We start from the raw sequence: 21,799 nt of genomic DNA on the forward strand, positions 1-21,799 counted from the left end.
TTTGTTTTGTTTATTAATTAATATTCTTGCATAAATTAAAAATAAAATTAAATAATTGAAATTTAAATTATTAGGGTTAATTAAATTAAATTACAATTACAAATTTCTCAAAAATTTCCTATTAATTAATTTATTTTTTAAAAAAGGTAAATAATTTTTTGAAATTGCCGTTTTTTTTTTTGAAAATAATTTGGTTTTGGTTTTTTTTTAAAAAGTCAAAACAAAAAAATTGTAAAAATTTTTCTTGTCCAATTTTTAATCATGATTTGTTTTTTTTGAAAAGAATAAAAACATTTTTTTCTTTTTTTCAATCGTTTAAAACAAATATTTATTTATTTTTTAAAAAATTGATCGGGTGTTTGTTTGTTTTAATAATCTTTTTTTTTCAGTGAAAAAAGGGTTAAAGGTCAAATAGAGAAGTGAAGGGGGGGGGGCGGGGAAGAAAGGATTTTAATTACACCTATCACAGGGCTGGAGTATCGAGTACTTTCAATTTTTAATTATTCTCTCGTTTTGGTTTAATTTTAATTAATTTTTAAAATATAATTAAATAAAAAAAAAGAAAACTTACACATTTAATTTTTTTTTGTCTCTGTTTTTTCCGAGTTCAATTCTGATCAGTTCACAATCGCGACACTTGTTGGATGATCCCAGATGGTAACAAACTCTCCAATCTTTCAAATATGAATCCAACAGGAAGTGAAAACCAATTTAACATCTATTAAAATGAGAAAATTAATAAGTTATTCATTTTTAATTTTTTTTTTTACTTTAAAAAGTTTAATATAAAATAATAGACCTTAGCTAATTAAAATAAAATACCCTAAAGCTTTATTTAATTAAATTAAGTTAAGTAAAGTAATTAAGGATGTTTTAAAAAAATGAGGTATGTTGGTAAAGAAACAGAAAAGAGCAATGCCAATTAACATTTGCAGTTAAGAAAATTAAATTGGCAAAATAAAAATTAATTAACTTCTTTGCAAATTAGAAATTAATTCCAAATTAAGCTTCTAATAATTTAATTTTGCAAAAATTAATCTCAAATTATTAAGCTTCTAATAATTTTGCAAAAATTAATCTCAAATTATTAAGTTTCTAATAATTTTGCAAAAATTAATCTCAAATTATTAAGTTTCTAATAATTTTGCAAAAATTAATCTCAAATTATTAAGTTTCTAATAATTTTGCAAAAATTAATCTCAAATTATTAAGCTTTTAATAATTTTGCAAAATATTAATTTCAAATTATTAAGCTTTTAATAATTTTGCAAAAAATTAATTTCAAATTAAGCTTCTAATAATTAATTTTGCAAAAATTAATTTCAAATTAAGCTTCTAATAATTTAATTTTGCAAAAATTAATTTCAAATTAAGCTTCTAATAATTTAATTTTGCAAAAATTAATCTCAAATAAAGCTTCTAATAATTTAATTTTGCAAAAATTAATCTCAAATAAAGCTTCTGATAATTTAATTTTGCAAAAATTAATTTGAAATTATTTAGCTTCTAATAATTAATTTTGCAAAAATTAATCTCAAATTATTAAGCTTCTAATAATTAATTTCAAATTAAGCTTCTAATAATTTCAAATTAAGCTTCTAATAATTTTGCAAAAATAAATTTCAAATTAAGCTTCTAATAATTTTGTAAAAATTAATTTCAAATTAACTTTTTAATTAAGGTTCTAATAAATGTTAAAATTAATTTGAAATTAAAGTTAAAGAACGTAATCAAGTATTTCATCAAACATTCCAATAAAATAAATAAAAGAAAGATTTCACACAAACAACAAGAATAAGTTAATTGGGAATAAATAAATTAATATTTGTTAAAAAAGTAATTTAAATTAAATCTAAGAATCTAATTAGTTTTAGAAACACGGAAAAGCATCGGAAGAAAATTCAACAGACAAAAGATTACAAAAGACAAAGTATCTTGGGTTAAAGGGTTAGAAATTGAAAAGTAATTAACGGAGTTTAGGAGTAAGAAAAATAGAAAATTCGGAATATTTGAAAACATTCGTAGAATAAAGCCTTAAAGTTACTCTAAATAGTAGATCCCATGCAAGACTAACACTTTTGGCCAGGAAACCCATAGGTTCGGGATACTGATGCGTCAAGAGGGCCAATAACGCCGTGAATGAGCACAGACCCGCTGTGAACAAGATGAAGAAAGGTAACTCCTTCTTGGGATAAACTGACACCTCGTGAAACGCTAAATAAAGATATAAATATAATTCCTCAGTATATTAAGAAGGAGAACTTGTCCCCAAAAGTCGACAAAACGTACCGGGTAACAGTTCTCTATCCGTGTTCTCGGTACACGTTGGGTATGGATAAAATAAGTGACCTTTTTCCAATGGATAAGGAATCATACGAAATGCTGTACAAATTAAATTAAGGGGGAATATGAAAAGTAGGGCTATAAGCCCCGGGGGAATTTGAAAAGTAGGGCTATAAGCTCTGGGGGAATTAATATCCCGGGGATATTTGGGCTATTTTTTAAAAATCCCCGGGCAATTTGGGCTATTTTTTTAAATCCCCGGGCAATTTGGGCTATTTTTTAAAAATCCCCGGGGCAATTTGGGCTATTTTTTAAAAATCCCCGGGGCAATTTGGGCTATTTTTTTAAATCCCCGGGCAATTTGGGCTATTTTTTTAAATCCCCGGGCAATTTGGGCTATTTTTTAAAAATCCCCGGGGCAATTTGGGCTATTTTTTAAAAATCCCCGGGCAATTTGGGCTATTTTTTTAAATCCCCGGGCCATTTGGGCTATTTTTTAAAAATCCCCGGGCAATTTGGGCTATTTTTTAAAAATCCCCGGGGCAATTTGGGCTATTTTTTAAAAATCCCCGGGGCAATTTGGGCTATTTTTTTAAATCCCCGGGCAATTTGGGCTATTTTTTTAAATCCCCGGGCAATTTGGGCTATTTTTTTAAATCCCCGGGCAATTTGGGCTATTTTTTAAAAATCCCCGGGCAATTTGGGCTATTTTTTAAAAATCCCCGGGCAATTTGGGCTATTTTTTAAAAATCCCCGGGGCAATTTGGGCTATTTTTTAAAAATCCCCGGGGCAATTTGGGCTATTTTTAAAAATCCCCGGGCAATTTGGGCTATTTTTTTAAATCCCCGGGCAATTTGGGCTATTTTTTTAAATCCCCGGGCAATTTGGGCTATTTTTTAAAAATCCCCGGGCAATTTGGGCTATTTTTTTAAATCCCCGGGCAATTTGGGCTATTTTTTAAAAATCCCCGGGCAATTTGGGCTATTTTTTAAAAATCCCCGGGGCAATTTGGGCTATTTTTTAAAAATCCCCGGGGCAATTTGGGCTATTTTTTTAAATCCCCGGGCAATTTGGGCTATTTTTTTAAATCCCCGGGCAATTTGGGCTATTTTTTAAAAATCCCCGGGCAATTTGGGCTATTTTTTAAAAATCCCCGGGCAATTTGGGCTATTTTTTAAAAATCCCCGGGGCAATTTGGGCTATTTTTTAAAAATCCCCGGGGCAATTTGGGCTATTTTTTTAAATCCCCGGGCAATTTGGGCTATTTTTTTAAATCCCCGGGCAATTTGGGCTATTTTTTAAAAATCCCCGGGCAATTTGGGCTATTTTTTAAAAATCCCCGGGCAATTTGGGCTATTTTTTTAAATCCCCGGGCAATTTGGGCTATTTTTTAAAAATCCCCGGGCAATTTGGGCTATTTTTTAAAAATCCCCGGGCAATTTGGGCTATTTTTTAAAAATCCCCGGGCAATTTGGGCTATTTTTTAAAAATCCCCGGGCAATTTGGGCTATTTTTTTAAATCCCCGGGCAATTTGGGCTATTTTTTAAAAATCCCCGGGCAATTTGGGCTATTTTTTAAATCCCCGGGCAATTTGGGCTATTTTTTTAAATCCCCGGGCAATTTGGGCTATTTTTTTAAATCCCCGGGCAATTTGGGTTATTTTTTTAAATCCCCGGGCAATTTGGGCTATTTTTTTTAAATCCCCGGGCAATTTGGGCTATTTTTTAAATCCCCGGGCAATTTGGGCTATTTTTTAAATCCCCGGGCAATTTGGGCTATTTTTTAAATCCCCGAGCAATTTGGGCTATTCTTTTAAATCCCCGGGCAATTTGGGCTATTTTTTTAAATCCCCGGGCAATTTGGGCTATTTTTTAAATCCACGGGCTATTTGGGCTATTTTTTAAAAATCCCCGGGCAATTTGGGCTATTTTTTTAAATCCCCGGGCAATTTGGGCTATTTTTTTAAATCCCCGGGAAATTTGGCCTATTTTTTATAAGCTCCGGGGGAATCTGAAAAGTAGGGCTATAAGCTCCGGGGGGGGGGGGGGAATTTGCGAGTAACTGAGATTTTTTTCCCCTGAGTTTTTCCCCCATATCAGAGCAAACTTTCCTGGAGATTGTGTTGTACTTACTTCCTTCCCAAGTGCAATGTAAGAGATTAAGCGCGCCTTCAACTCTTTTCCAATGAGTTAAATGAAAGAAGGCGTACGCGATGGCTTCACTATCTCCCCTTTTCAAAATATGCTCGGGAGGTAAGATTAAACTCTTCATCTCCAATAAGTACTTAGGAACGTGAGGGTTGAATTCAACCGCCCGATGGATGGCTTCCACAGCATTCATTTCAGCTGTACTTAAACCTCTCCGCGACGCCACATCCGGAGAAAATCTAAAACCAAAGTTAATTAACAAAATACATCTACATTGAACAAATGTTTATCCAGGGTTGCCACGAAATTTTCAGATTCTCCCGACGTTCTTAAGATTCTCCCGACGTTCTTAAGATTCTCCCGACGTTCTTAAGATTCTCCCGACGTTCTTAAGATTCTCCCGACGTTCTTAAGATTCTCCCGACGTTCTTAAGATTCTCCCGACGTTCTTAAGATTCTCCCGACGTTCTTAAGATTCTCCCGACGTTCTTAAGATTCTCCCGACGTTCTTAAGATTCTCCCGACGTTCTTAAGATTCTCCCGACGTTCTTAAGATTCTCCCGACGTTCTTAAGATTCTCCCGACGTTCTTAAGATTCTCCCGACGTTCTTAAGATTCTCCCGACGTTCTTAAGATTCTCCCGACGTTCTTAAGATTCTCCCGACGTTCTTAAGATTCTCCCGACGTTCTTAAGATTCTCCCGACGTTCTTAAGATTCTCCCGACGTTCTTAAGATTCTCCCGACGTTCTTAAGATTCTCCCGACGTTCTTAAGATTCTCCCGACGTTCTTAAGATTCTCCCGACGTTCTTAAGATTCTCCCGACGTTCTTAAGATTCTCCCGACGTTCTTAAGATTACCCCGACGTTCTTAAGATTCTCCCGACGCTCTTAAGATTCTCCCGACGCTCTTACGATTCTCCCGACGCTCTTAAGATTCTCCCGACGTTCTTAAGATTCTCCCGACGTTCTTAAGATTCTCCCGACGTTCTTAAGATTCTCCCGACGTTCTTAAGATTCTCCCGACGTTCTTAAGATTCTCCCGACGTTCTTAAGATTCTCCCGACGTTCTTAAGATTCTCCCGACGTTCTTAAGATTCTCCCGACGTTCTTAAGATTCTCCCGACGTTCTTAAGATTCTCCCGACGTTCTTAAGATTCTCCCGACGCTCTTAAGATTCTCCCGACGCTCTTACGATTCTCCCGACGCTCTTAAGATTCTCCCGACGTTCTTAAGATTCTCCCGACGTTCTTAAGATTCTCCCGACGTTCTTAAGATTCTCCCGACGTTCTTAAGATTCTCCCGACGTTCTTAAGATTCTCCCGACGTTCTTAAGATTCTCCCGACGTTCTTAAGATTCTCCCGACGTTCTTAAGATTCTCCCGACGTTCTTAAGATTCTCCCGACGTTCTTAAGATTCTCCCGACGTTCTTAAGATTCTCCCGACGTTCTTAAGATTCTCCCGACGTTCTTAAGATTCTCCCGACGTTCTTAAGATTCTCCCGACGCTCTTAAGATTCTCCCGACGCTCTTAAGATTCTCCCGACGTTCTTAAGATTCTCCCGACGTTCTTAAGATTCTCCCGACGTTCTTAAGATTCTCCCGACGTTCTTAAGATTCTCCCGACGTTCTTAAGATTCTCCCGACGTTCTTAAGATTCTCCCGACGTTCTTAAGATTCTCCCGACGTTCTTAAGATTCTCCCGACGTTCTTAAGATTCTCCCGACGTTCTTAAGATTCTCCCGACGTTCTTAAGATTCTCCCGACGCTCTTAAGATTCTCCCGACGTTCTTAAGATTCTCCCGACGTTCTTAAGATTCTCCCGACGTTCTTAAGATTCTCCCGACGTTCTTAAGATTCTCCCGACGTTCTTAAGATTCTCCCGACGTTCTTAAGATTCTCCCGACGTTCTTAAGATTCTCCCGACGTTCTTAAGATTACCCCGACGTTCTTAAGATTACCCCGACGCTCTTAAGATTACCCCGACGTTCTTAAGATTCTCCCGACGTTCTTAAGATTCTCCCGACGTTCTTAAGATTCTCCCGACGTTCTTAAGATTCTCCCGACGTTCTTAAGATTCTCCCGACGTTCTTAAGATTCTCCCGACGCTCTTAAGATTCTCCCGACGCTCTTAAGATTCTCCCGACGCTCTTAAGATTACCCCGACGTTCTTAAGATTCCCCCGACGTTCTTAAGCTTAACCCGACGTTCTTAAGCTTAACCCGACGTTCTTAAGCTTAACCCGACGTTCTTAAGCTTAACCCGACGTTCTTAAGCTTAACCCGACGTTCTTAAGCTTAACCCGACGTTCTTAAGCTTAACCCGACGTTCTTAAGCTTAACCCGACGTTCTTAAGCTTAACCCGACGTTCTTAAGCTTAACCCGACGTTCTTAAGCTTAACCCGACGTTCTTAAGCTTAACCCGACGTTCTTAAGCTTAACCCCGACGTTCTTAAGATTCCCCGGACGTTCTTAAGATTCCCCCGACGTTCTTAAGATTCCCCCGACGTTCTTAAGATTCCCCCGACGTTCTTAAGATTCCCCCGACGTTCTTAAGATTCCCCGGACGTTCTTAAGATTCCCCGGACGTTCTTAAGATTCCCCGACGTTCTTAAGATTCCCCCGACGTTCTTAAGATTCCCCCGACGTTCTTAAGATTCCCCCGACGTTCTTAAGATTCCCCCGACGTTCTTAAGATTCCCCGGACGTTCTTAAGATTCCCCGGACGTTCTTAAGTTTCCCCCGACGTTCTTAAGATTCCCCCGACCTTGCCGACGTTCTTAGATTCCTCCGACCTTTGCCGACGTTCTTAGATTCCTCCGACCTTTGCCGACGTTCTTAAGAATCCCCCCGACCTTTGCAGACATTCTTAAGAACCCCCCGACCTTTGCCGACATTCTTAAAAATCCCTGACATTTCCAGGTTTTCCCTGAAATGTGGCAACCCTGTTATGACGATTCTGCGCACTCTTACTTATCACTAACACCTCTGGCTTTTAAAAGAGCGGCTGTATAACAAATGGTGGCTGATTTGGGAAGATTAATATCATCATATTTGGCTAAAACCGCTTGTACATCAGCATAGGCTTGCATTTCTAACAAGGCTTCAATGAGATTCTCGTGAATGTTAAAGACGTTAATCATGGGGAATTCTTTCATCAATTCCCTCATCATTTTAACCGCTTCCCGATATTTCCCTAATTTACGAGCGCACATGGCGAGCCGACGTCTGATATAAACTAAAACGTTTGTATCTCTCCCTAATTTCAATTAATTAAAATTAATTAAACTATATTAAATAGTTAATTAAAATTAATTGGGGGGGGGGGCGTACTATGAAGAGCCTCCATTGTTGTCCCCTGATGTTGAAACGGTTGACTTTTACGATAATTTGTTTCAGCAACTTTCAGGGCTTGTTTAAATAACCGCTCCGCTTCTAATATTGTCGAGGCTTCTTCCTCAGCCAATAAAATGCACGCAGTTGCGCAACTAAAGGTCAAAAGGGGTCAAAGTTCAAGCTATAGAAGCCAATAAACAAAGCCTGAATTCCATTTCATACTCTGGGTTTTTAAGCAGAGCTTCGTGCGCGACTTTTATCCTGACATCAGGATCTCTTTCCCGCCAAGCTGATTGCATTATTTCGTAATCAGGTTTTCCCACATCAGCTTCGCAAGTAAAGAATGTCTGATGATCTTGGGCAGATAAATTCATGTCGTAATAGGTCAAAGGTTCTTTTCCAGTCACCCAATAAAAGCGATTATACTCCGCCCCTCTGAATAAACTAAGAGGATTCCTCCAAACTTTGCACTCGGCAACTTGCTGATTGGTTGTTGATGTCGAATTTTGGTTGCTTTCCTCAACTACATTCTCGTTTCCGCCAAACCAAGGCGAGATGTGACTTAGAGAGACCTGTTCTATGAATGAAGTCCCGTATTTACGGAAATACCACCATTCAAAGATTAAAATCAATCCAGAGATCAGAGAAGATGTTCCCGTTAAAGCAACGTAGAATTTTGGAGTCAGTGTGTTTAGAAACATAGATGCTGTCAATTAAAATGGAATAAATTTATAAATTTAGTTAGATAAGCCTTCATTTGCATAAAATTATCGCAAAGAGATAGCGGTTTTGTTTAAATAAGTTTAGAATTAAATGCCATTTTTTTTTTTTAGTTTTGTCAAGCATTAAGGTTTAAGGTTTTTAACGTACCATACATGTTTCCTACGAAATATCAGCGGAATTTATGGTAAAAGGGTTGGATAAATGAATTTAGTATTAGAAATCAATCAATATTATATAATCAAACGACAAAACTTGGAAAGATTTCAATTATCTGTCACATATGTTGTCCTTCATCATTATCATTGAGACCAAGGCTTAAGTTTTATAATATGACAGATCGAATTCTCCCATATTTAAAAAAATATTTTCTCACCCATTTGCATTAATAATTGCACCCTGATGATTTTAGATTAAATACGCATCCCTTAAATCACACAAATTCGTTAAAAACTAAATTAAATCCACAAATTTTCGCGAATTTAGAGAAAAATGCACAAAAATTTCAGATTCCCCGGCTTCCACAACGCTTAAGTATGACGCGAACTCTGATTGGATAACCGTGGATAAACCCCGCCTTCAATAGTTGCAACTTTCCAAAATACTAACCAATCAGTAAAAACGGCGCGAAATTAAAATTTATAAAAACTCGGGAAAAACAACGGATATTAACTAAAATAATACACAAAATAATGTTAAAAACATTAAAATAACCCTTAAAATAGGCTTTTTAAACTTAACACTACTTTTAAAGTCCCAAAATAATACTTATTTAACATTAAAATAACTATACAATAATTTTAAACTAATATTTAAACATCTGTTAGTGATTACGTAATAAGGGAAACCCCCTTTTTAAAATTAACAAATTAACCCTGAAAGACAGAATAAATATTTGATTAAAATCATTCAAATAAAAAAAATGAAATGAACCAATTCAACCAAACGTAGGCCTACGTTTCATTCCCCCCAGAACATAAATATCAGAGTATATCGTTAATACAAACTACAACTACGTTTAAAACGTGGCAAAACATAATCTCGAACCACCTGCTAGGTTGCCAGAATACTATACTGAAATATGAAACCCTGAATAACAAATACCACCGAAAATCCCTTGAATAAAATAAAATAAAAACCAACGAGTTATGTTGATAAATAATCTACTCCAGTCAGTCTCCATCCTGAATTATTTGCTTAAGCTATCTTAGCAGCTTAAATTTTTATCAGTATATTCCCATAATCCATATCGCCAACGTGTTATACAAGATGTAAAGTCGTTTTTAATTAATTAGAGACTAGTAACACAAAAACAGAACGGATTAGTGGACATCATGTTGAACGAAAGGACATGTACAAAGAGACCATTGGTGCGACGGAATACTTTGGACGGATTACTGTCCGAGATTCAATTTGGTTTAAACAGAAGAAGGAATAGTCTGTGCGACAGCGATACCGGTAACTCTTCAGCCGGCGAATTATGTTCGAGTTTGACCAGCTGTTCGTCTTTGCCAGACGTGGTTCAAAGAACTAACTATACTAAACAAACTCTACAAGTAAAAGGTAATAATATGTAAAGGGTTTTTCTGATAATAAGTCTGGTGGCATAAATTAAGGGAAACTGTGTAATGTTCTTTGGGAAAGAGATTTTGAGTTGAAAATGTAACTTCTATACTTCTATGCTATCTCTATTTTGCCAACTGTTCTCAAACTAATTCTGGATTGGAAGCATATGGTGTTTTATTAAAAAAAACTTTTTTAAAAATTCACCACAAATTCAAAAATTTTAAACATTAAAGTTTTATGATAAAAACGGACTTAAGATTTTCTAAACAGTCGATCTCATTAAGAAAAATAGGAAGCAGTCTTTACTCTTTAGAGGGAGAGCTAGAAGCCCATCTTTTAAAGTAAAAACAAGTTCCAAATGAAATAATAAACATCTATACATCTTTAGATTATGTCCTTCTGTTGTTAAATACATAAGATTAACATACGCAGAATTTTTATGGCAGTCTAATTAGGAATAAGGGTTTTTCTTTTGAAACTTGGTGGTGTTTTCATTAAGGGGGTAAATTAATTAAGAAATTGCTTAAGTTCTGATTCATTAAGCGGGGCCTTTCCGTGATTCGCTAGCGGCAGCGGCGACAAAGAAAATATTAATTACCACCGGCACCACTGCAGGAAATACTTCAGCCTGCGGGGAAATAGATTAGAAACGGTGGAGGCCAGCCAGCCACCACGTTTGTTATCGCCAATTATATATTACACAGAAATAGGATAGTGCTCAATAAACCGCGCTAAACAATAATATACCAAGGTCTATTTAATATACACATATAGTTGATTTCCCCGCCAAAAAACACGTACTACACGTGATGTGAATGAAGTGAAGATGCGCGAGACTTGAAGAGCAATTGACCCTTGACCTTTTATTCATCGATAAATTGCTCGAGAGCGTCTTAGCACGTGCTTACTAAGTATATATAGGTATTTCCCGCCATTTCCTAAGATAGGAAGAGACCGTACACGCGCCGTAGGATTTTTTTTTCTATTTTTTTTTTTTTTGGTGAAACGTTAAGCTACGTTGTAGCCTTTCCTTCTGTTAAAATTAAGTGAAAATCAATCGATGAAGATAATAATTGTATATTGAAAAGGGAAGCCTTATAAGAAAGGTTAAGAAATATTCAGTAAAAAAAAATACTATAGGCTTGAGTCAATAAAACACCACTACAATAAAATAAATACTTAACTTCTAACAAAACATTAATTTAAAATTCTACTTTATTTTCTTCTTAACCTCTCTAATCTTTTCTTTTACAAATAATAAAGCTCGAGTTTCAATCACGTGTATTTTTTCTTCTTCTTTTAATTCCTTTAATGTTCAATTTATCCCGGTTAATAAAGGATAAAGGTAATTAAATGAAAGCACGTGCAAAATTCATTTCAAACCCTTCTAAGCTACACCTTCCACAGTATTAACTCTAATAACGTGAATATCACACCCTGTAATAATCCCGCATTATTGAGGAAGCGAGAGATGTTTTAGTTCTAATTCCATTTTCATGAGAAAGTGTTTCGTTTCATCCGTTGACAGTTATTTAGCGATTCGAGGGAGTTAAGGAGAGGGATAAATTTTAGTTTAGGAGCATTGAACCGAAATGGGTTACGGAATACAGATATCTTTTAATGTAAACGTACGTTACAGCGAGCTGCTTTATTAAACAAAAAGAGGGACTAGTGAAATATGTACTAAATGTGTCCCTAATTGAGTAGGGCCAAAATATTTGTTTGGAGTTGTTTACCCCTTTTACTAAAACTTTGGATAATTAATTATGTTGAGTAATGACTTGAAAAACATTTAAAAAAAATATTTTCCTTAAATTAAATTAATGTTCCTTCAAGGTTATTTATTAATTTAAGTTAAAAATAAGAATTTTATTTATTTTAAAACAAAATTATTCTATGGCCCCTGTATGTATTTTACTCTGTTTGGCTTATGTGTATCTTTGGGGAAGCCGACATTCAGGGGAAACTTCACCCTTGTTAATCCTATGGCCCCTGTAGAAATGTTTTTCCCCGCATACACGAATTTTTTCTATAATAATAATAATACTACACGTACATTTGAACCTCTATCCTCGAATGTAATTTATAATTTACGGCATTGAGTACATTTACGACGATTCGGCAATGTCAATTAGCGAGTCCACACGATTAGTTTAGCTGTCGTTAGTCTATAGAAATAGGGGGCGCGATAAGATAAAATGATTAAAAATCTACCTTTACCTGGACTCCCTCCCTCTCGCCTAACTAAAAGCAAACGGGGCCCCATCGTAATGAATTAAAAATGCCAAAGCACTCAGGTAGTGTAGTAATTAACCTTTTAATGTACCTCGTGCTTTCACGCGCTAATTTTATTATATATACATTGGAAGAAGACAATTGGAGCCAAATTGCGCGTGCTAAAGATGATGATTTGAATGTTTTTTAAAAAACACGTGCGTTTTCCCGTAAAATAAAATTGGCGCGAAATTATATTTATATAAAACCACGTGCGTTTTCCCGCAAAAAAAAATAATAAAATTGGCGCGAAATTATATTTATTTAAAGCCACGTGCGTTTTCCCGGATTAAAAAAAAAAACAAAAAGGAAATTTTGGCGCTAAATTGCACGCGCGTTTTCCCGCGTAATTCTAATAAAAACAGAGCTAATTTTGGCGCTAAAATTCGCGTGATACTTCTATGGAAGCGAGCGTAATTTCTCGGCGTAATTCCGATAAAAACAAGCTAATTTTGGCGCTAAAGGGCACGTGACAATTTCCTTTAATCCGCCTAAATCAATATTTGAGGGTTATTTATACACCCTGGTCTAATTAATCTAAAAGATCCGATGTAATCCTTAGATAAAGAAGAACTCCTTAAAACGAAATCTTTTCTGGACATTCGTATCTCTCGGCTTAACCACGTTTTGCTCCTTCAGCTAAAAATCCGGGATCGAATTTTAAGAAGACGAGATTTCAAATACGATATTATAACGGCTTCTCTTCAAGCCATGTCACCAAAACGTCGTAAGTACAAAAAATAGCGCCTCTTTGCCTTCAAGTATATCGCAGTCTATTGGTAGAAAACATAAGGTGCCACTACCCTTCGCGTTAAGTTGGAGCCATAAATATAATCCCCTTTTCTTCAAAAACAAGCATTTGATTCAAAGAATTATGGGGTTGGGGAGAAGGGGTTGAAACGCATAATAACACGGAGATCAAAAGAAACAAAACAAAAAATTGGTTTGGAAAAAAGAAATCCCGTTAGGGTTACAATAACGGTAAAGATACGGGCGAGTGATTATGTCAAATTTTACCGAAGAGATATCTATAAATAGCTACCAGTTACTTGTAATGGCGTAAATAATTTGGTCTATTTTTAAAAATAAGGCCTAATACATAATACGAATCCTGTTAAGAATCGTTTCCATGGCAACGTTTAGTCTTTATATAATAGCTATTTACCGCGTGAAATGATGGCATATAAGAATCGTTTCCATGGCAACGTTCAGCTTGATCTCGTGAAATATGATATATAAGAATCGTTTCCATGGCAACGTTTATTCTTAATACAATAACTATTTATCTCGTGAAATATGACATAATCACGAGGCGCTGCGTGGAGCGCGTGAAAACACTCGGGGTCCTCTAGCGGTCACCGGCGGTTTTTCCGTCCAATGATCAAAGGAAGCCGCCGTCTCTATCTCCGCCGTTCTTTCAATTTAAACTGTCGGGAAGTAAGGTCTAAAATAGGCCTAAAATGTCGAGTTAAAGATGTAGTTGGCCCGGATGTACGTAGAAAGCGTGGGTAGCAGCGGATAAGGCCTGGAGATCGAAGGCAGGCAGTTTTTCCCGCCCGACATCAGCGTACAACAGTTCCGCGAATGAGGTGTAGAAAAATACATTAACACTTTCTAAAGAAATCAGCCAAAATAAAGCCGATTCCAACGCGATAATACGGATTTTACCATGGAATTAAATACATTTCGGATTCCGCTAGCGAGGATGACGATGATAAGTAAGATTTAAGTTTAATTTATTCATTTTTGAACGCGTTTAAGAGAGAAATCTGTTAGGAAAACCTTAGGCCTCGGTTAGGCACGGGTGTTTTGCCTGAAATGCAAGTTGGTTTCAGCTTATAGAGAGAGAGAGAGAGAGATATGAGGGAAAGCTAACGCATAGGATGAAAGAGAAAGTTCTGTATGAAATAAAATCTATAATCTATACCGTGGGTGACCAATGCAGGAGAAAATAACCTTTTCATAGGAAAAATATACCCAATTCAAAGTAGATAGGATTTTGTTCAAATATAGGAAAGTATAGGAGAAATTATATATTTTTTTTTATTAAAAATAGGAAATTTAGTAGGATTGAAATTAAAATAATTAAAAAATAATTTAGAATTGCGGTGAGGGGCAATTCCATTCACTAAGGATAATTGGTGTATACATTGCACGTAATTTGTAATAGAGGTACTGGGAATATAATGAGTGATTAACCCCTCGATTAAAGGAAAAATATCAAGTTGAAAATAAAGAAAAATTACGTAATTAAAGATGGGTTATAAATCATACAGAAAATATTTCGAAATGAAGGAAGAATTGGTCATTGGTCACCCTGTCAAAAACAAAAACCGATGGATTGAATAATTTATAATATATTAATCGAAGTTATGTCATAAATAATTCACGGTAATCTTTTGGTTTTAAACGATTTAGGTTTCCCCTCGATTTAGAAATGACTTTTTTTTATCTCAATTGATTTATTTTATGGAATAAATACTATGCTATATTTAAATATTCAAGGCTATTTTTGTATCTTTTTTATTCCCCTGATTTGTGCTTAGAATTTCTAATCGGAGGTTAATGTTAAGTCGTGGACGGACGAGTCGCTGATGTCGGCCGAATATTTTAAACCACCAAAATTACTATAATTAAAATAATAATAATTAAATATGAACAACATATTTAACTCGGCGTTGAAAAACTTCGGGATTGGGAATAAAGGTATACTTTTAAATAAAATAAATATGCGATGGAGTTTTGCAAGCTTGGAAGACACTGAAATTCATTTATATTTTAAAGAAATAAAAACCGGTATTTTTATGGTTTCTTTCATTTTATATTATTGTGAAAGAAATGTTTCTCTGTGAAATTTTCACCTAAATGTTATAAATTTTGTAAGTCCTAATTTCTCCTGGTTTTTTTTATGGAACTTTTCATCTAAAAATGCGATAAACTTTGTCAGTATTCCTAACCCCAATTTTTCATGGTTTTTTCTTTGAAATATTCACCTAAAAAGCGATAAATTGCGTCTATACTCCAAAGAAAACAATTGTAACAATTTTTGCAGACTTCCTGGATATTTTCCATTTAATTTTCTGGAATAAAATCTTCAAATTCCTTGAAATTCCCTCCCCCATTAACATCCTGACAATTCCTTGAATTTTTCCATAAACATCGCTTAATAATATTATTCCGAATAGAATATTAATTTTTCGACGAAAATCCCTTGAATTCCTGGATAATTTTGGATAAATATATCCAAATCAAACTTTAGAATCAGTATCTTCCAAAATTGCAAAAACCCGTACATTACGTTATCGTTAACCCTTATTTAAAAAAACAAATGTCAAATTCAAATTTGTCAACTTTGAATATAATAGGGGTTGACACCAAAATGAGATTCTCGGTGGACCCTTTACCGGGAGACAGTGGTTTCTCTCAATGGTGCGCGGCCATGCAAATGGTCTCTAGACTACCAGGGGGTATTCCTATTGAATTTCGCAAAAGGGTAAGGGTAGATCAAGAGTCCCCCCACCCCCCATAGCAGAATTACCGGAACTTACGCAAGTACTTACTTAATTAACAGTTATGGCTAACACTAGCTGACAAACACGTACAATCAAAGCGCATCGATTGGAAAAAGACAAGGTACATTTGTCTGAACGAAAAATTGAACCCCGATGACGATAAACTAGGGGTGCAAATTGTGAAGGTATAACCTTTGACCTTTTGTGATGGCGCTAAGGTTATCTCGGTGGTTAACGCGCGTCCGCCATGTCTCTCAATTACAGGATCTCCATCGAACGGGTTGCAGTATGTTCAGTGGCGAAGAAACGGAACATAATCAAGCATTATTGAAGAAAGTCCTATTGGCGTACGCCAGATGGAATAAAGTCGTCGGATACTGTCAAGGGTTTAATATGCTAGCGGCCATTATCTTAGAAGTCATGGAATGGAACGAGGAAAATGCCTTAAAGGTCAGTGGGAATAACTTTCGGCGTTTTTTAGTAGAAGTTATTGGGAACTGTGTCATAGACCTAATTAACCTCTATGTAACGGTACCAAGAACTTGAGTCTACATCAATTAGAGCTCGAGATATTAAGGTTTTTAAAAACTAATAATTTTAAGACCTCGTGCAACGGTGGTCAGGATTTAGACCAACTTTAGGACGTTCGAACTCTGGTAAATTTAAAGGCTAAACGGAAACCCTTTGAAGGTGTGATAGACCTAATTGTCCTCTATCTAACGGTACCAAGAACTTGAGTCTACATCAATTAGAGCTCGAGATATTCAGCTTTTTGTAAAACCTATTAATTCGTAGACCTCGTGCAACGGTGGCCAGTATTTAGACCAACTTTAGGACGTTAGAACTCTGCTAATTTAAATACTAAGCAAAAATACTTTGAGGGTGTTGTAGACCTAATTGTTCTCTATTCAATGATACCTAATACTTGGGGGTTACCACAAACGGGGCTTGTGAAAATACGTTCTTTTTTAAAAATATCATTTAAGAAAAATTTCTTTATGGGCAGGTAATGATTTACCTAATTGAAGAGGTTCTACCGGAAGGTTACTTCGCAAACCACATGCGCGGGTTATCGGTTGACATGGCTGTCTTTCGAGAACTATTAAAAATGCGATTTCCAGTGCTTTCTCAACATTTAGATAGGTTGCAATACGAAGCTCAAGATAGTGGTGCTGGTAAATGAAATAATCCCTAACCTAATTCCCATCACCCCAATTAATCTAATTAAAGGCTTAATTAATACTTATTAGGTACGAGCTACGAGCCGCCTCTAACTAACGTCTTTACTATGCAGTGGTTTTTGACTTTGTTCTCTAACTGTTTACCAAAATCTACTGTCCTTCGGGTCTGGGATTTAATTTTTTTGGAAGGCAACGAGGTTTTGTTACGAACGGCGCTGTCCATTTGGGGAGGACTTGCCGAGTAAGTTAAGCCTCTATTCGATTATACATTAGGGACAATTGCACTTGCTAAAATTATTTTTGCAAACGTTTGCAGTCGGGTTTTGACGGTGGAGAGTGCCGACGAATTTTACAGCATAATGGGGGTGCTAACCAGAGAGATGCTAGAGTTTGGTATCATGGATGCTAATGATTTAGTCAAGGTAAGATATTCTTCGAGATTCGTGAGGTTTATCGCGATATTGGTGAGGTTTATCGCGATATTGGGGAGGTTTATCTGGATATTGTTGAGGTTTATCTGGATATTGTTGAGGTTTATCTGGATATTGGTGAGGTTTATCTCGATATTGGAGAGGTTTATCTCGATATTGGAGAGGTTTATCTCGATATTGGAGAGGTTTATCTCGATATTGGAGAGGTTTATCTCGATATTGGAGAGGTTTATCTCGATATTGGAGAGGTTTATCCCGATATTGGAGAGGTTTATCTCGATATTGTTGAGGTTTATCTCGATATTGTTGAGGTTTATCTCGATATTGTTGAGGTTTATCGCGATATTGTTGAGGTTTATCGCGATATTGTTGAGGTTTATCGCGATATTGGTGAGGTTTATCTGGATATTGGTGAGGTTTATCTGGATATTGGTGAGGTTTATCTGGATATTGGTGAGGTTTATCTGGATATTGGTGAGGTTTATCTGGATATTGGTGAGGTTTATCTGGATATTGGAGAGGTTTATCTGGATATTGGAGAGGTTTATCTCGATATTGGAGAGGTTTATCTGGATATTGGTGAGGTTTATCTGGATATTGGTGAGGTTTATCTGGATATTGGTGAGGTTTATCTGGATATTGAAGAGGTTTATCTGGATATTGAAGAGGTTTATCTCGATACTGGAGAGGGTTATCTCGATACTGGAGAGGGTTATCTCGATACTGGAGAGGGTTATCTCGATACTGGAGAGGGTTATCTTCGGATTATCTCTTCATTCCATTTGCAGACAATCTGCAGCATGACCCCTCTGTCACCATCGGAGCTGAACGACATGCGGGACAAATACGCGTACAACATTCGACCTTTGACCTCCCCGTTCAGTTCCTTTAAGAAAAACCTGAAATTGTTGTACAGCGACGACGAGGACGAATGCGACGATGACAATTTAGCCATGGCAACGTGGTGTCTCTCCAACACCATGCAAATGCCAAAAAACAAAGGAGGAGGTGGTGGGGCCATGGGCTTCGGGGACATTAGTCCCGGTGCGGTGGGACACGGATTCGGGTACGCCGGAAATCACCCGACTCCTTCCGCCAATAACATAGATGCAGAGAGAATGTCCTTGGATATTTCTGCCTTAAAGAAGCAGTATGCAAAACTACGAGAACGGCAAAAGCAGGCTCACGTCATTCTCACAGGTACGGTCCTAAGTTATGTGGTGACAAACTTATGGCCAACATATCTTTGTACATTCCATCAGGTGCCTTTGCCAACAACACATTTTCCCGTCAAAGACTGCCAGTAGCGGTGAATCACTTATTAGTTGGAAAGAAACCATTAGTTAGAAAGAACAAACCGACCTCTAAAATCCACTTCGAATTCAAGACTTGTACAACAACGACGACACCGGGGTCAAAGTTAAACGTACCGGGAGAATCTTCGCACCATGACGCGACCGGTGTCAAAAAACCAACGGTACAAATAACTAGAGAAACTGGCAAAACTCTTTCATGGGCCGAAGTCAAAAAAGAACGTGACAAGGTTAAGGGGTTAAAAGGTCAAATGAAGAGACAAGGTTCTAACAACAATGAAGACGATGAGGAAGTTCCGGAATCGCCTGAAACCGAAACGGAAGTTCACGTGTCCGTGGTTAAAACTAGGGACTTATCCGAAAGTTCAAGTTGCAGCAGTAGTTCAACTGAACTCTGTGACAACGTCGACTTAGAAGAGGACGATTACGAAGAAGATTTTGGTGATGACCTTTCACCCGATATTAAGAAATATTCCATGAGTTATTTGGAAGAACCATTGACTGCCATAAAAGGTAATCTTTCATTTTAATTTTAAATAAATAGGTGCATGAACATTCAAAACTTTCTTTTGCTTTCCAGCCTCGAGTTCCTACGAAGCGGACGAGGACAGTGTGACGGAAAGCGTCGACTCAAGTACATTAATCCCATCTGAAAGCACATCCCGCAATATTGCCAGTCCAGGCAGCAATCGAAGCAACAGCACCTTAGGAGGCGGTGAAGACCAACTCTTATCAGGTTCCAACAGCGTCAAATTAGAGGACACCCTAGATCTCTCCAGTTACTTAGAGACGTACCGTCGCTCCTTGGACAATACCTCCCCTAAATCCTCGACTCAATCCTCCCCTGACAGTGGTGACATCAATAAATTTGACGCGAAAATGTACTTGGCCAATTACAAACTGAGTAAAGACTTAGAGGACAATGATTCGTCGGATAGTAGCAGCGATGGTAAACTAAGTCCGGGGACTTTATTGTCTAAGTTACGTAACGAAGCCACGACGCAAATTTTAACTTTAAAAACACCCGAAGACGAAATAGACGAAGATGACCAACTGGACACCACGAGCTTCTTAGAAAAAATCGGAATAAAACGCGAAATTTCACCAAATGCGAAAAAGACTACTACTTTAACCACCACCACCACCACAACCAGCTGTGTTCCCGAAGAATCTCCAGACGACAAATACGGACTGTCGAGTTACCTTGCCAAATATAAACTACCATTATCGCTGTCTTTAGAATCTTCACCTGACCAGGACACTGTCCCAGTTAATAAAACGGACATGGACCAAAATGAAAAGACCGGAAGTAACCCAGACTTATCTTTATCTTCTACGGAAAAACAGGTGGAAGACGAGCAGCAATCGCAGTTCGATGCCAGCAAGTACTTAAGTTCATTTACTTACCAACAGGAGGATACTAAGTTAAAAATATCCGCGGAAGAAATAATGGTAGGCAAAGAGGAACCGGAAGTAAATGACGCGAAGTTTTTAAATATTTATTGTAACGAATCAGAGTCTCGTAAGCAAGAAAAAGAAAGTCAATATGGGTTATCGAAATATTTAATGGATTACTCGACGCGTCCTACTCAAGAAAAATCTCAAAAATATAACCAAACTCCAAGCCCAAAATCCCCGTTTGAGAATGTTGTTGAAACGAAAACACCTTTTGAGAAAAAACAATCCCCCAAGACTCCAAACAGCGGGGAATCATCTAGTCCCTACGATTCAAGTTCCGATCCACCCTTAAGCAGTCCAGAGGCAGAAACTATTCCCGATTTAAGCCTAAATAGAACCGAATTAGGCTTAAGTACCACTAAGACTACGACGACGGAAGCCAGTCCTAATCCTAATGAAACCCTAGCGATATCGAATCCTACTTCTTCAAATTCAACTTTACTAAAAAAGCAAGAGTCGCAGCACGATGTCTCCTCGTCCAATGGTACCTCCATTACCTTTAACCCTTTCCCGACGGTTAAAAAGATCGGTTACATTGCCAATGCAACAGCCAAATTAGGTTTATACACAACTACCACCAACCCTGAGAAAGATTTCGGCAATTTGAAAGATAATAATAGTACGCGTACCCCGGTCCGAACTAACTCTTTCAAACAAAAGTTTCAATTTCCTAAAACTCTCAAGTAAACGTACGTCGCTTTAAAACCAAATAACCCTCCTAAAACAAACAAAGTACCAAGTACTGTAGATGGAATTTAAGTCATTCATTTTATTTTATTTTTGATGTAGAAAAACCTTTTACCGAATGATATATTGCCGATCGAGTGTGGAATTCATTTAAATTTTCCTATCATTCCATAAACAATGTGATAATTTTACGAGATAAAAAAAACACGGTTTTTCATTCAAATAATAATAAAATTATAATAAGTGTGAATTACTTCCAAAATGTGTAAAATAATAAAAACAACAACAAATAACGTAATATATAGTGAGGAATGTATTCTTTTACGAATAAAATTAATGTACGTATTGTAGTTTAAGTTTTGACATTATTAATTAGTTCTTTCCTAACCCTAAATGTTAAAAATTATGCCTCAAAAATGGTAACAACACTTAAGCCTTGGACTATAAACATGGCAGGAAAGAAAATTGATATTTATTTACCTCATTTAATTCCGTGGCGTATTTCCAATTAAAACCGTAATCCAGGTAAGAAGAACCAATTCCGCACATTCCGCGCACAAAAAAAGCCGCAATATCTAATCACAATTAACCGAAAACTTTAATTGTCGCTAATTAAATTGCAAACTGATGCGCGCCAAAATTCAAAACGTTCCAACTTTAGGAACGGCCGATGATTGGCCGCCTTCAAGATGTCAAAGATGAAACTTTTTTGTAAACAAACTTAAGCCTTGGACAATGCATAACTTAAACTCCCCCTGACTTAATTAAAACGCCGTAATTAAGCTCAAAATTATAAAACACATTATAAACACTATTAACAGACACTTCTAGCACAAAAAAACGATTTAAAACTAATTATAACAAACCGAATATTCTTTACCGAAGTTGAAA

General features: G+C 36.7%; 1 protein-coding gene and 1 pseudogene across 5 annotated transcripts; one reads left to right on the forward strand and one right to left on the reverse strand.

The window, feature by feature from the left end:
- Positions 1-238: 238 nt before the first annotated feature.
- LOC149653850 (suppressor of tumorigenicity 7 protein homolog) lies at positions 239-21,772 on the reverse strand. 4 transcript variants are annotated; one of them, XM_089846777.1, is made up of 9 exons: positions 8,863-9,095; positions 8,637-8,648; positions 7,989-8,472; positions 7,764-7,918; positions 7,404-7,689; positions 4,418-4,671; positions 2,290-2,382; positions 2,045-2,214; positions 239-718 (listed from the first exon to the last, which is right to left on the reverse strand). In XM_089846777.1, the coding sequence occupies exons 1-9, from the start codon at positions 8,870-8,872 to the stop codon at positions 623-625; spliced, it is 1,560 nt and encodes a 519-aa protein (XP_089702903.1). In that variant the 5' UTR covers positions 8,873-9,095; the 3' UTR covers positions 239-622. The 4 variants fall into 4 exon arrangements, with proteins under 4 accessions (XP_089702903.1, XP_089702906.1, XP_089702905.1 ...); XM_089846780.1 differs by having other exon boundaries at positions 2,075-2,214; positions 8,863-9,088; XM_089846779.1 differs by lacking the exons at positions 8,637-8,648; positions 8,863-9,095 and adding an exon at positions 21,389-21,772.
- On the forward strand, positions 9,821-21,258 carry LOC149653851 (uncharacterized; annotated as a pseudogene). Its single transcript, XR_016370778.1, has 10 exons — positions 9,821-10,049; positions 12,889-13,053; positions 15,692-15,819; positions 15,898-16,023; positions 16,103-16,288; positions 16,845-17,013; positions 17,089-17,260; positions 17,336-18,650; positions 18,713-19,276; positions 19,344-21,258. The product of XR_016370778.1 is annotated as an uncharacterized LOC149653851 (transcript).
- Positions 21,773-21,799: the final 27 nt, after the last annotated feature.

Source organism: Phalangium opilio, unplaced genomic scaffold (genome assembly GCF_054372755.1).
Source record: "Phalangium opilio isolate 3A_F unplaced genomic scaffold, DU_Popi_V2 ptg000081l_1, whole genome shotgun sequence".
Classification (NCBI taxonomy): domain Eukaryota; kingdom Metazoa; phylum Arthropoda; class Arachnida; order Opiliones; family Phalangiidae; genus Phalangium; species Phalangium opilio.

Coding starts and splice junctions, on each gene's coding strand:
- LOC149653850 (XM_089846777.1), bottom strand. Junction 4,672..7,403: donor GCCAGAGGTGTTAGTGATAA/GTAAGAGTGCGC, acceptor CTTTGGTTTTAG/ATTTTCTCCGGATGTGGCGT. Junction 719..2,044: donor CATGGGATCTACTATTTAGA/GTAACTTTAAGG, acceptor TCATTTTAATAG/ATGTTAAATTGGTTTTCACT.